Consider the following 15,706-nt stretch of genomic DNA (forward strand, 5'->3'; position numbering starts at 1 on the left):
TGAGTTCATGAGCTATAAGTGCACTTCATAATAAGACTATCGCTGTGCTCTTCATTGTAAATTCCTGCTGTCTCTTCGTGTTCCGCGTCTTGTGAAATGAGCATGCTGAGCGGGAGAAACAGAGCCGCTGATGAGAACCCTAACACCTTACTCATCTCATGTTTTTCTTTTCATACAGATTGGGAAACCAGAGAGGTGCACTTCGGATTCCATACATTTGTGATTGGATGTGAGACTACTTTGACCCTACAAAACTGAAGATGATGTTGCTATGGAAACTGCTGGTGCTGCAGTCACTTATGGGGTGCCTTGCAGGTAAAGTATCTTATTAAGAACTTTTGATGCATGCCAAAGCTGCCTTTGTGAAGTCCTTATTCATATGTATTTGGGGCAGGTGACGGTATGAAAGCCGTAGTTTAGAAAGGAGCAACCTCAACTAGATTAGCCACGAGCAAACATATTTTTCCCCGCTGATAAAATAATGAGAATGTAGAATCCATTCAACAAGGAAGTTATTGTTAAAGTAGACCATTGTCTGCTAAAGACTTCCAATCACAGGCAATATTGCATTCTGGCTTTGCTGTTGTGTTGTCTGTGGCACTCAAAAAAGGTTAGTAATATCATCCTGAATGTGAATGAGTGGAGTGCACCGCATCAAAGCGAGAATGAAAATATTCAGTTTCACTTAGTTTCAAAGCAGGCAAGATTTTTTCATTCATACAAGGGGTTGACCGATATTGGTTTTTCAGGGCTCATACCGATTATTAGTACTTAATGAGACTAATGACTGATATTTGGAACTGATTACAGTAAAAATCAAAAATTATGTGGAAATTTAGGAATTTGGAATATAACTCCAACACAAAACTGTGTTTAAATGCCTTTAGCAAATGTTTAATCAAAACTTAAACTTAGAACATAATTTGCAGCAAGTTCCCTACAACCTTTTTTTATTAAGTTAAGGGATGACTTAAATTAGAAATGAATAAATAAAAGTAGCTCCCTGAGGTTCCTACCATGCTGATACTTTCTCTGCATGTATAGCAGACTGCCTTCTCTGGTGTTGGTTGCGTGTAATATGCACACTTTTACATTAATTAATGTTATTAGCGATCATTAAGATAAAACGCCGATAGAGATAATCGGCAAAATGCCAAATAATAGCTCTGATAATCAACCAGGTTGACAATCTGTTGACCCCTAGTGCATACACAAGTAACATTTTCAGTTCTACAGCAATACTGTTTTATCATGTGTCCAACCATCCATCAGTGCGTATGTACATCCGTGTGTCCTATTCTTGTGATTGCGATATCTCAAGACCACCAAGAGGGAATTTCTTCAAATTCAGCTCAAATGTTCCCTTGGACCCAGCGATGAACTGATTACATTTACTCACTTGCATTCAGGTCACTGTGACCTTGTCTGTCTCATTTTTGTATACGCATTATCTTAAGAACAACTTGAGGGATTTTTTTTTCAATAGCAAATGAACTGATTAGATTTTAGTGGTCAAAGGTCAATGTCAGTGTGACCTTTCATCCATTTCACTCTTTTAATTGAGATATCTCTTGAAGACCATTAGGGAATTTCTTCAAATTTGGCATAAATGTTTTCTTGGACCTTTCAATGAACTGACTAGAATTTTGTGGTCAAAGGTCAAGGTCAGTAAAACCTTGCATCCATCTTTTTCTCATAAATGAGACATCTCTTTAACACCTTGAGGAAATTTCTTCCAGTTTTGCACAAATGCTCACTTAGACTCAACAAAGAACTGATTGTATTTTTGCAGTTAAAGATCAAGGTCATCAAGCAGATTTATCAGGGTGGCCATGACTTCACTGCTTCAAAAATCACAAATAAAGGCGTAATTTGATTAGGAGCGAAAAAACTGCCATTAACCTACAGTAATGCTTTGGTTAGGTTGCCTGAATCTTACTATAGATAGATAGAAGGAATTACACAAAGTTTTTTAAAACATCCAATACAAGATATCAGATGCAAAATGTACTGTAATCAGTACAGTGCCATATTATGTTGTCAGACCACAGTGGTGTTATTTATGAATATTCTACATGGAAACTTTATATAAATGTTTGTCATGTTATTGCATGATAAACTGTAACTGAATGCAAGTGAATAATCAAATACACATATAATCAGATAACAGCTTTAAATAAATCAATGCTTTGACCACTAGGAGTGGTGTTGAGGAATGTTTTTATGAAAAGGTCCTTTGAATGTAATGTAATGTTTACAAGAATCTCCACAGAGTGCTTTTAAGGTAATGTTGATGTGAAGGATCAAAATCTCAAGAAGAATATAATGCTATAGCATAAATGCTTTTCCATTGTCTTCCATTGTAAAATTAGATATAAATAGAATGCTGCAAATTTTAGCCAAAGACTTTATTGTTTATATTTGACAAGTGGTTAAATGTGTTTTTGAAATGAAACATAAGATATGTTTCAGAAGGTCCTTCATATATTAATACAAATACATCTCATGTCAGGTACTTCAGAGTTACCTGGATTAGAGTAGAGCATGACTGACCCTAATTAGGTATGTTACAATTGTTCCACCATTTCAGTTATAGTAAACCACCAATCAATCAGTGACTCAGTGAACCAATTATTCGTTCAATCAACAAAGAATATAAAAAAAAAAAAAAAAATCATGCTTCAATATTTATTTGATAAAATGCTTTTAAAGAAGGTCAAATTGAGGTCAATTTGTCCAATAGACATACAGTATGACGGAGGCAATGAGCTAACAGGAAATCATCTATTTCAAACGTCCATCATTCACTTACTGTGCAGTAAAGTTGACTTATAGCTTCATTATAGCAAGGTGCCCATTTCAGCCAGAGGCTCTCCGGCATTGATCACATTTTGATGGAGGACTTTAATTTGTCTCCTTTACAAATAGGAGGGGTCACCAGAGAACATCAGTCGAATCACTCATGCATTTAATCAACAGGTATTATACGAATCAAGATAAAGAAAAGGCTCTATTGATGAGGTCTGAGTTCTAGTGAAACCCTCCTTCTCATTACTCAACTCCCATTAGGGGATTCTGCGAACCCCTTGCCCCCATGTGCACATTAGATTATCAGATTTGCTCAGGGGAATCTTGAACTATATTGCATTTGGCTTGTGATTTGCCTGTGCACGTCGCCAATCTAACAACCCCACATGATGACGCGGCACACAGCTGGTGATAATTGACCAGGGTGCTTTGGGTGTGGCTGAATCCTCATAGAGTTGATTCCAATTGGAGGTTATTTCTGTAATGGAGAAATGTGTCATGGTGCGAACTAGGCATGGGCATCGTGAAATATTTCATAAATTTTTAAAATTTTACTGGGGTATATCATATATGACGGTATAAGTATGCTACTAAAACACAATGGAAACCCACAAAATGTTAGGAAAAGTAATATTGTCACACCTATTTTCCTTATTTAACAGTGAAATACAACTACACACCTTTTGAAATTCAACTTTCTCTCAGTCACAGAAGACCGACAAGGCTTATTTTCCTCGTTACTCATACAGCACACCCAGGGTTGAAAATTAGCACCAACCACCAGCCAAATGCTGGGAAAATTAAGTGGCTGCTAGATTTACTTTATTCATCAGCCAAAATACAGTTGTAATCTATTAGATTTTGGAGTCTACCAGCCACAGTGGCAGGTGGACAAAAAAGTGAATTCCCAACCCTGAAAACACCTCATTCAAACTTCACAGATACAAACTAAAACATATCCAAAGTGTCTTGGTTACCCTTGTTAGTTAACTAGTTAGTAAGTCCACAGTTCCAGCATTCACCAGCTCTGGTTTGGTTGACATTGCTGTGTTTCGAGCCAGGGTAGTGCCACAAAATGTTTAATTTTCAGCTTGGATTGTGCCACCAGAATCAGAATTTTAAGCAAAAATATGATCATGCCTTAACCACAGCACTGCTGAAAAGTAAAGTTTCAATGTGTGTCTTACATAATAACCTGCAAAGGTAACATATCCATGGTTTGCAGAAATGTACAATGACGGCATTGATTCTGGCAATTGGGTTGCACCAAGGACACGCATGCATACATGGACATGCACAGTTGAGTTATGGCTGGTTTTGAAGGTGATGTGATAACTGTTCCCATGGTGGCAAGTTTACATACATTATTCAACAATAACTAACATGAAAAAATATTTTGCTACCTTTCATGTTTGCTAGTTAACAACTAGCTAGCTAATAATAGCTTAATTCATAGTGTCTCTCAAAGGCTACTGCTGTTTCCTTGCCTGTTACACAGTGCATCAGTTGACATCTTAAATCAGTGAATGCACCTTAAATATCAATATTACAACTTTGACCATTCGATTTGTTTTTAATGGCTCTCTTGCAGGACATAAACTTCAGTGGTGATTTGATCTTTGAAAAAATGTAAATGAGTTTCAATGGCATTATGAAAACTGAATATTCTAATTCCTTACTTGGAGTAAAAACATGATTGTGCGTTGATCTGGCAGTACTACATCACCGTATATAGTATATATCTCGATTTCTATAATTGTCTTAATATGAATATTTGTCTTCTCTTCCATTCAGAAAGCTTTGATGTCTAGGCTGGAGCGGTGTATGGAGATTTACACCATGGGAAAAGCAGGGTTAATGAGGACATAGTATACATTTTTAAACTACAGAGTGAAAGCTGTGTGTGTGCAGGCAGACCCACTGAGAATGTCCATGAACCGCAGCCGTGAAAGGGTCGCCCTTAGACTAAAATTGGTTTATACTCCTTTCAAAAATCACCAGGCATGAACATTTGCTTTAAACAATCTTTCAGGAATGCGTATCCTCAGACCTCCTTAACGCTAATGTGTTTTCAGCAGAGCTGGAAATGAACATCTTGGAGCATTTTTCGATCTTTAAGCTTGAGAGCAGGATTATTGTACTAACCCTCCTGCTTATCAGTTTGGAACAAAACTCACTTTACAATGGATGATATGGCCCGGATATGGATTTGAGAGGTGGCTGAAAATTGACTACTGGAAACAGGAATGATGCACAATATGCAGACCAAAAAAGCTTGGCATTAATATGCTGCAGAGTGCAATAATGGATTTGCAAGTAGAGTGAACCTCATATAGGCTTGGGGGAAAGGAACTGTACAGATGTTTATTGCAGCTTTAGTTACACTCCTCAGCATGGAGAGTTATAAGTTGATTTGTTTTTCATGCACAAATGAATAAAAAAGGCTTGATAATAACACATGTGCCCACTGAATCTAAAAATCCAATTACATTTTTGACTTAGTCACCTGCTTGTTCACTGGCTGACTGCAACAACAGACAGTGGTGTGCAACAAAGTGATGTGGGAGGCATTGTTTGATTATTAATAACTGCTCTAATATTGTTGTTTCCAGTGATTTATCATTTTCTGTGAGTTATAAAGCTGTAGCAGGTTTTTCTCAAATTTCTATGATAGAAATGATGAGTAAAATGTCATCATGTAAAAAAAACCCAAAAAAAACCCAAAAAACACCCTAAAATTAAAAGCATGTAATTGAAGACACTTTTTATGTAGATCTTTGATATGATATATGACTGTGTGTGATATAAATTATTCCTCTGTGCCATAGAGCTCTGTTATTGTCCAAAAACAATTAACTGACTCTCCAAAGCTTTGCTAGTTTGGCTGCTGGTATAAAGGATAATCGGGGGAGAGTCGTGTTTTGAGTAAATTGAAAATTACTTCTTAGTAAGGGGAAAGGTTTGTTCTTTCTCTATTCTTTTTCTTCACTTTAGGTTTCACATATCCAGCAATACCTTTGTTGGTGGTTCAATGTACAGTAATAGTCCAGCTAAGATGTGAAAAATATTATTACAAGAGGAATACATCTCGAGCAAGTAGCTACCTCTTAGGCTTGGGCAGTATCACGGTGCAGTGTGATTTTCAGTGCCAACAAATTTGCAGACACTTATATTTTGTAGTAGACTAAGATAGAGGTCAGTCTCTATTGGTGGAACAGGCAGCTGAGCTGACAAACATGGCGAACGAGGATAACGTTACAGGACTGTAAACGATTGGCATGCAAAGCTGGAGAGACTGCAGGAAAACTGCATATTTTCACATCTAATTGGGTGAATTAAGGGTGTATTTCAACAAAACCAGAATTTGTGATTGTTGTTAACAGTAGACTAACTAACCAGGTGACTAGCAAGACTAACTAAGATGCTTGGGTGACTTTAATTTTTTCTTTCTGTTGAGTTTGAATAAAGTGTTTTACGTGAGTTAACAAGACAGTTCAGCTTATGTTAGTCGAAGTTTGGTGAAAGAAAGAAACTTTTTTCAGAAGGTGTACAGTTGTATTTCTCCATATTTTTCTGAATATTGGGTTAAGAATATTACCTTTCTTGACACTTTGTGACGATATATTATGTATTGAATATTCTGAAAAAACTAAGAGAGCTGTGGATTGAGAGGCAGCATGATTTGGTGAGTGGATGTGTCTTAGCCCCCCTGATACTTTTTCACTTTCCAGGGAGGAAGCACTCAAACCAAAAAAACAGGGGGTTTAATTTCTTTTAAAATATTTATATAAACAAACAACACTGAATCAAATACACACCTAGGAGAAGGCTAAGGTTTGTCTTTGAGCATTTTCCTACATATTTAACAGCTGTTCATAGCAAGTTATTTATGAACTGCAGTGTGACCTTTTATTTGCTGTTTTGACATATTTTACCACACCTTTGTGCCCTTCCTTACTCTGAACTCAGAACTATGCTCTTATTTTAGAACAGTAGACATCATAGATGTAACCTATACATATGTTTACATTACATCTATAGCTCATTAAATCAATCACGCGCACGCACACACACACACACACACGCACGCACGCACGCACACACACACACGCACGCACACACACACACACACACACACACACACACACACACACACTCCATAATTCTAAGCACTTCATGTTTCACCACCAGAGGAGCTTTTGTTGTATTTAAGAATAGCACTAATTAGGCTCATGTTTCCGGACATTGTAAGAGTGCACAATTTAAAAAGTCAATCATAGAACAGACAATGCACCCACAGTATGTGTTACTTAACAAGTGAATAACAAATTGAGCAATTAAACACATCATATCTGCATTAGTTATAATAAATGGTTGTGTCAGCCTCTTTAATATTTCATATGTAAAGATAACTGCCTCCAGCTTGCTGCTGATATGAATAAGTATGCTAATATAACAAAGCTTCCTTTGTGCAATGCAGTATTAAATATTTAGTGGAATTTCAATGTATTTATTTGAATATTCATTAAAGAGGATCATATAGGGATCATATATATCTCTTTTTTTTGTCCCTGTGCTTTATTCACCTGAGGATTGTTTGCTGAGCACACAGGGTTTTTTTCAGCGTTACATGATTTATACTCGTACTCACAATTTCTCCTGGGAGCTGCAGTGTGATCAAATTTGTGCGTGCTGTTAGCCATTGAGCTGCTCTGCTACTTAACTCAAGAGTAGTTGCTGAGGGAGGTGTGTGTGTGTGTGCGGTTGTGCGTGTTTGTGTGCTCGCAGATTGAATCAGTTCATAAGCATCTTCCGCTGAAGTAAGAGGTATCCACTGATATACATCTCCCACTTGTGATATTCACAGGCATTGTTTTATGGAGGAGAGTATTACTGCTGAGGTAACAACTAAATAAACAATAAAAAGGGTTTTACAAGTCCAGTCTACTAAAGGAAAAAATATCAGACATAAACCAAAGATAAGAGAAGATCAGAGGCGGATTGAGGGGGGGGCTTGTGGGGCCCAAGCCTTAATGTTATCTTCAAAGGCCCTGAATCATTTTTAAAGTTTTTAAAGTTAGTTTTTAAAAAATCTTTCAACTTTGTGTCATTCAGAAAATAATACATTAGAAATGGGGAAAAAATTGATATAGCATAGTATCGCAATATTTTTGTGTGGCAATATTCTATCATTACATGATAGAATTACATTACATATTCTATCATAATGCCAAGTATTGATTTTTTAAATATGTAAATAATTTTTATATTACAAACACAAATTAAACATTTGATAACCAACCAGATGAATATAACCAATTTCTTTTCAAGTCTAGTAGATACATGTTTCTACTATACTCTGCATATCGCAATAGGGCTGGGTAAAAAAATTGTTTTATCAATGCATTACAATATGTTTTTTGCCAATTCATTATCAATTCATAAAATCCTGAAACCGATTATTTCCGTTGTAATGATGTTCCGCTCCCATGGGCGCAGTGTGAGTGCCGCCAGAGCGTGATTGACGTTGTTCAGGAGCCCCGCTAAAATGGCAACAGTGGTGTGAGGCAGCAGTGTGTTAAAATCAGCGTTGACCACATTAAAAGCCAACATTTGGATACAAGAAGTCGATAGTAGTTACGTCGTGTGTGAGCCTCGTGAGTCAGTGTTAAAACACTGCAACAATACGACGAACCTACGTAACCGTTTGAGCTGACACCACGCAGATGTTTTGCAACCTGTTGCTAACACTAAAGCTGTCTGTCTCTGATCACACACAAATACTGGTTTAAAAATCCTGCATAAATGTTTATTACTTTTGTTAAGTTCAGCTCAGGCAAAAATGTGCACTTTTCTTTACTTTAAATTTATTTTAGTTTAAATGTTTTATTTAATAAAGAATAATGTAATGGTAAAATACGTTTTGGTGTCAGTTTGTTCTAAATCAATACAGATAATGCACGCTTTATTGAACACACATCAGAAGGTATTCAAATGAATTATCTGGGTATTTTTGACATCAACACACATAGCTGAATCAATATCGAAGCAACTGGATCAATATCGCATCGAATCGAAATTGAATCGAATTGTGACCCAAAGAATTGAAATTGAATTTAATTGTGAGGTTCTTGACAATACCCAGCCCTATATTGCAACACGTTAAAAATCACAATAATATTGTATCCTGACTTAAGTTTCGCGATAATAATAATATCATATCTGATGACACTCACCCCTATAATATATGCCCATGTTGTTTATCCTACTATGCTATACCCCAAAGAAATGTAATATTATTGAGTAAATGTTCTTCTGTTGGCCTAATAATCATCTCAGAGTATCAAAGACCACATTAACTTGGCATTGTCAGGGATCCTTGATTTACAATTAGAGCAGCCCCTGTTATTATGGCATTGATTTAAATGTAGCACATTTTTTAACTACACATATGTGTGAACTGCACTCCAGAATACAAATACAAATTCCTAAACCACCTTTCTTGTGTAACTTAAAGATAGTAACATCAGACAATTATTGCCTGCTTTAGGCAGCAGGATTGAAAATCATCCCCTATGTTTATTGTGTTACGGTCTCAGATTGATCAAAACAATTGGAAAACAGTTAGTTACAAAATAGAAAGTAGGCTCCACAGGATCACTTTTATCCTTGACAGATATATTTTTTTTCCCAAATGATGCATTTATTTTTAGGCATTCCATAATTTCAAATGGTTTGAAAAATAGTGTATAGAGCTTCCATAAATGGGGAAAAAAATCTTTCCAAGAGAGCATATCCCTTGATCCCCCATAGGTTTTAGCTAAACCTTGAAAGTTTACAATGTTTGCAGGACATTTCCTGTGAAGATGCTCATTGCCCTTTCACCCCATGTTCCTGAAAGAAATCTAACTAATTTGCTCAGGGTTCACAGAAATGCTTGTGAAAGGCGCCAGAATGCAGCACGATTATAATGTCAGAGGGTTTAAAGCTATATGATACATATATTACGACCTTAGACTATATACGAGAACTGCAGGAATCAGAATTTGTTCAGGGGATTTCCAGAGAGTAGATACTGTATAAGGAACTGTATTTTTTTAAAGGTAATTTAGCATATTATTCTGTCACATCTAAAATCAAGAAAGAATATTTAGTTAGTTTGCAGGTCAAAGACAGGTCCTGAGACTTAAGGGTTGATAGTTGGACCAAAACTTTATCTGTCACCCCAAACATGATGGAGTTGAATTGAATTGTTGATGCTGAATACGTTGAAAAATTCCATTTGAAATAAACATGAGCGATGAACCCTCCCAGAAATAAAGGCCCGGTTACGAGTTTAATCCTCAGACCTCACTATGAACTCTTTTCATTTGTACAGTTTCAGCGGTGCAGAACAGTGCCAATTGAGTATCAGTAGCAAAATTAGCTGGGCAGAAATCTCATAGATATTTCAAAACCTCTGCAGTTATTGTGAACAGCAAAACACTGCCTGAAACTGCATTGTATGAATTATTTTCTATGCTTTAGAGTACCACATTGAAGGATATGTTCCTGTATGGCTTTCAACAATGTCCAGGTTTGACCAAAACCTTCAGACTAAACACACAGCTGTGCTCATAAAGTTGCTCAGTCATTTAAGAATTGCTGTTAAACACAACTTCTCATTACCACAGTAAAAATGTTTGATATGTGAGTGTCTGTAACCCACAGCCTGCCACCGTCTCTGGTGGCCCTAAACAAGGTAGCCACCAAATTATTCCAGCCTTTAGGAATTATCTTAATTCCATTTTGTATTGCCCCTCTTGGTGACATGCAGTGTTTTTGCCACAGGCAGCTCTACAGAACACCGCGCAACAATCTCCTTATAGGTCACAGAAAAATATATCTGTAAATAAATAAAACAAATCTCCTGAAGTCAGCGTTGCTGATGCCATTTTTGTGAACATAGGAGTCAGACTTGGGCGGTATCACACTATTACAGTATAACAGGGTATATATTATTTAGAAATCCTAAAAGTATGTTTTTCAATACCATAATAAATACAGGCACTCCTCTTTCTATTGAACTCACTGTATGTAGTGCACAGCATGCACCACTGCAGTTCAGTCTCCGCTCTCTACTGGTGGAAAAGGCACCTGAGCTGAAAGACACCGTGACACCTAGTGGTAGAGGGATAAGTTACAGGACTGTAAACAGCTGGTGGCCAGCAGACAGAGAGATCGTGGGGTATAACGGCATGTTTTTTACTCTGAATTAAGAATTTATTTCAACTCTCTCTTTTAGGGAGGGAGGAGTGGTGGATCAATCAAACACACACACAGGACTTTCACCCAAAAGACTGCTGTTTGTGTCCCGTGTTAAACCAGATATGTTGTGACACAGTTAATGTCACTTGACATACATGTTAACTCACTTAAAGGCATACTATGCAGCACTGTTGGTTACTGTTTATAAACAAAACTCACTAGCAAAAGTGACAGTAAAAAACAACCTACAATTCACTTTTGTTAGGAGTTTTGCCTCTCTATTTATCAGTTTATTCTGTGCTGCATCTCTGGTATAAAAGCTTCTTATGGTGCATTTTTGTAACGTATAATTTGAGCTGTTGTATGATAAAACATTGAAACAGTATTGCCACCGAACAATAAAGCCAACCCCAGATTGACCTCGTTAAGTATATTTTTCGTTTTTCATAACTTGCAATGGTCTGGTACTTGGTCACTACTTTTTTCAAAGCCTCAACCCTACAGTCGGGTTATCTATAAAAGTCCTGAACACAGGAAATAAGAAAAAATATATATAAAAAATACAGGCACAGAATAGTCTCTCTGCAGATGAATAATAATAATCAGAGTTCTTTTACAGCAGCTAATTGTGCATAAATAATGTAGGTCAGGGAGACTGAAAAAAAACTGTACGTTAAAAAAAAATATTTGTTGTTTGACAGTGGGTCTAGATGAACTTTTTACATGCATGTTAGAGAAAAAAACAGGTTAATATGAGGTTGAGCAACATCACTTTGCTTCTGCTGCTCTCATATGCCTGTCACAGGCATTTAAACCTTTGAACCCTGATCACATTGATGCATTGTCATTCAAAATATGAAAAAAAGGCAAGAGTAACTTGTTCAGAAGTGTTCCACAAACTGCACAAAATTTGTGGATTAAGAAAATTATTATATTATTATTAGAGTAAAATATCCATGAACAGTGTGGTGGTGTTTTTAAATTGTTTTCAAAACCATACAGTTTCTTCTGGATAAATAGTGAAATGTCAAGCAGTAAAATTAAATCAAAATTGTGTTCCTATAATTCAAGTTGTGAGCATGGCAAAAATGATTTCTTTGTTTTAGATCACAGCATTATCCTGTGAAATTTGGTTTTCATTCTCTCTGCTTTTACAAAACCAGCGGGTGTGAAATGGACCCTCGCTGTTAAAACATATTCCATATATCAGTGTCCTGACTATAGAAAATGAATATCTCCAGCCCAGTGAACTACTTATGACTTGTGACAGAACTATACATTCTAATAGCTACAAGGAAGCATGAATGATATGTGCAGATATTCTCCGTTTGTGTCACTTTGAACCCATTTATGAGACCCTTTACGTTCTTGCAGCCTTGCCACGATGTTCAGCGAGCTTCTAGCCGCGTGGAGGAAATACATTTTCTTCAAGGTTCATGTGTCACAGCTGTCTCTGTTCCACTGGCGGAGCCTTGTGTATTATCTCAAACAATAACAGAGGACAGTATCTCTAATGAACTCCAGGTAGAGGCTCATAAAGAACAGCTGCACTAGATGTTTGATCCGCTTCCTCAGAAGATGTACTATCTTTTGCTGTGCTTTCGAGGGCATGCTGTTATATGAGAGTTAGAGTATTGGGGGGAGATGATGGAAATCTTGTTTCACAAAGTGGACTCACTTAGGTGCTCCTCAACCTGTTTTCTTTATTTATGCTGAGCCAGGCTCTATAAATTCATATACTGTCAACTGCAATAAGACGAGAGATTTTTTTGTTTTCTTCTTCAAACTGTCAGTTGTCAGCACGGAAACTGCTCTTTGACAGACCAAAGCAGTTCTGCTGTGAATACTAGCTGGAGAGTGGGAGCACAGAGATGAATAGGACGCTGATATCCTCTCATTTGTAACCCTTCGCTGTCAGTGTAGGCACTTTTTGGATTACTGCATACGTTTATTTTTGGATGATTTCCTGACAAAGAGCACGCAGTAAAATAGATCACAGTAAAGCACACGGATACACTGATTGACCTGATTTAACATTGTACGCTGAGAGGTAAATGGTAAAAAGGGGCTATTTAAAAGAATCACACACCAAGCTGGTTCTTGAACAGGATTCCAGGGGTCCATAGCTAAATGAAAACAGCTTTACTTCCTCTAACTCATTAGAAATGAGCTCAGTTGGGGACACTGTGTTTAAGACTGACGTTCTAATTATAGTTTCATAACAGTACTTGTCAGCTTCCAATGGTAGACTTTATACAGCTACATATGTGATTTGTACAAGCAGCAATCACAACCCACATTTATGTTTATTATCAGGCAGCAAGCTCCAGTAGCATTAGTAATTCTAACTCTAATTCCATATAAGCAAAGGAGGAGAAGGTAGGAGCAGGAAGGTAGAAGGTAGATTTAATGGTCATTTTTTAAACCAAGTTTAAAAAATGAAATTACTTTTGTCCTTGATCTTGCTACATCTTTGGAGTTTAGGGATGAGTTGATTAAAATCAGCAGCTACTATGAAAATTCCATCCAGTTCCTTGGGCATGCTGCTGCTGGTGGCATCATTGAAATCCTGCAGTGCATTTTTTTAATTTACATCAGAGTCTTGTGTCTAAATGGCTCCCAAAAGGTCCGTCCATCCAGTGCAACAGCTTGACCTGGGATGTTAGGGGGTTATCCATGTCAAGATTTGCGCAGAGCAGTCTCTGATCTCCCGATGCTGAGTGAGCCTCAGTGAGCATCTCATCCACAATATTCTCTGGTGACCGGACATTAGCTAGAAGAAGGCTTGGTAGAGGAGAAGCTCTTGGTCCAAGTCGGTCCAAGTTGGGTCAGCCTCGCCCTGATGCCGACTCTCCTCCCCCTCTTTGTTGGGTGCTTTCAGTTTCGTTTCTTACCTCTGGTCAGACTTGCCACTTGGCACAAGTCACCGGTAGGGATCCTGTTGCGGTCTGCTGCATTCAGTCCAAAACTCACACAGTTTTCCCTGATGTTGATAAGTGCTTCTCTATCGTAGAAAAGTCGTGCTTCAGCAAAAGGAATCCTGGTGTTGAAAAATTTTTTAAAACAATGCAGCAAAAAAGTAGCAAGGATTTGAGGAGCTTCTGGCTGCTGTATCTACAAGTACATGAGCTGCCGTGATCATAGCAGGTCAGGTAACATAGTATAAAGAGAGACAAAGCCTGCATAGGGAAGAGGTTGGGCTTCAGCGGCTGACGCAAAAATGTGAATAACCCTTTTTAAAGCCACCATTTGGTTTGTCCATTCTAGGCTACTGTAGAAACAAAATGGCAAACTGTTTGGACGACCACTCCATATGTCAATATTAACAGCTCATTCTAAGCAATAGAAAACACAATGACAATCTACAATGGTGACAACATACTTAGAATTATTATATTGATTTCTCCCAATACATTCCCTTAAATCCTACACACTGGACCTTAAAGCAGTTGTGGCAACTGTGGCTCAAGTGGTAGAGTGGATTGTCCTCCAATCGGAAGTTTGGTGGTTCGATCCCCGTCTCCTCCAGTCAACATGTTGGAGTATCCTTGGGCAAGATACTAAAGCCCAAATCACTCCTGATGGCTGTTCCATCTGTGTGTGAATGTGTATGAATGGTTAAAAACAGTGTAGCAGGTGGCACCTTGTACACTTCATCAGTGCATGAATGTGTTTATGAATGTGACTCATAGTGTAAAAGCACTTTGAGTGGCCGAAAGACTAAAAAGCACTATACAAGAGCAGGTCCGTTTACCATTCATCAACTGGAGAGTATGCAGTGTGGCTGAAGCTCTGCTGCTATTATTGCATGCCCTAGAAAAAGTGACTAGCAAGAAAAATACAACATAATCAACATCGCTGTTATAATCATTCTGATTATCATCATTATTATGATCAAGATTATTATTATTATCATTGTTGTTAGCAGAGCACCACTTTCGAACACAGTTATCTTTTTTATACCATCATCACAAACATGATTAAAGCCAAAGTGTTTTAAAAGTACTACACAACCAGCCTGGATTGATGACATTTTGAGAGCAGAAAGAGTAGTTTGATATTCGAATAGTGAATAGTATTAACCCTTGAAAACTTGGATCATTTTCGCTTTTCTTGTGTGTTCAGATGGCTTTCACAAGTATTTAAACCTTTCATTCCTAAATTAATTAGTTTTATTCCTTTTGAAAATGTGATTTCTGTCACGCAATTTGCATTAAATCATTAATTTAGGAAATTATTTTTAAAAAGCAAGGGGAAAAGTCTAAACTATATTTATAATTAGCATAATTATGAAGTTAAAATTATTTTACAGAATTCTAATAATTTGTAGGTTATTACCTTTTCTATTTCCATTTTTTTTAATTATATTATTTTATTTTATTTTTTTAAATGTTTTATACATTGTATACATAACTTTTGGATCATTTCTTCTTAGGTGATCATAGTCTGCAGAAGAAGTGCCTTTCACAAGCATGCCTTTCACAAGCGTTTATGACTAAGAAGAAGTCAAGCCTTTGGCCAGGTTTCAAAGGGTTAATATCAGTAAGGTAGGTGTTAGGGTTGCAAATGCTAAGTACTTTCCTTAATCAATTACTGCCGAAAATTAATACATGATTAATTGATTATTATTTGAAAAAACAAAACAGCTTTG

At 37.0% G+C, this 15,706-nt stretch overlaps 1 protein-coding gene across 1 annotated transcript in view; it reads left to right on the top strand.

Moving 5' to 3' along the window:
• Positions 1–270: 270 nt before the first annotated feature.
• The window catches only part of cntn4 (contactin 4), a 182,560-nt gene continuing 167,124 nt past the window's right edge, over positions 271–15,706 (top strand). The window contains exon 1 of the mRNA XM_042495354.1: positions 271–315. Within this exon, the coding sequence (XP_042351288.1) occupies positions 300–315 (16 nt within the window). The 5' untranslated portion in view covers positions 271–299. The remainder of the gene's footprint in view (positions 316–15,706) is intronic.

The sequence above is a fragment of the Plectropomus leopardus genome, chromosome 2 (genome assembly GCF_008729295.1).
Source record: "Plectropomus leopardus isolate mb chromosome 2, YSFRI_Pleo_2.0, whole genome shotgun sequence".
Lineage (NCBI taxonomy): Eukaryota > Metazoa > Chordata > Actinopteri > Perciformes > Serranidae > Plectropomus > Plectropomus leopardus.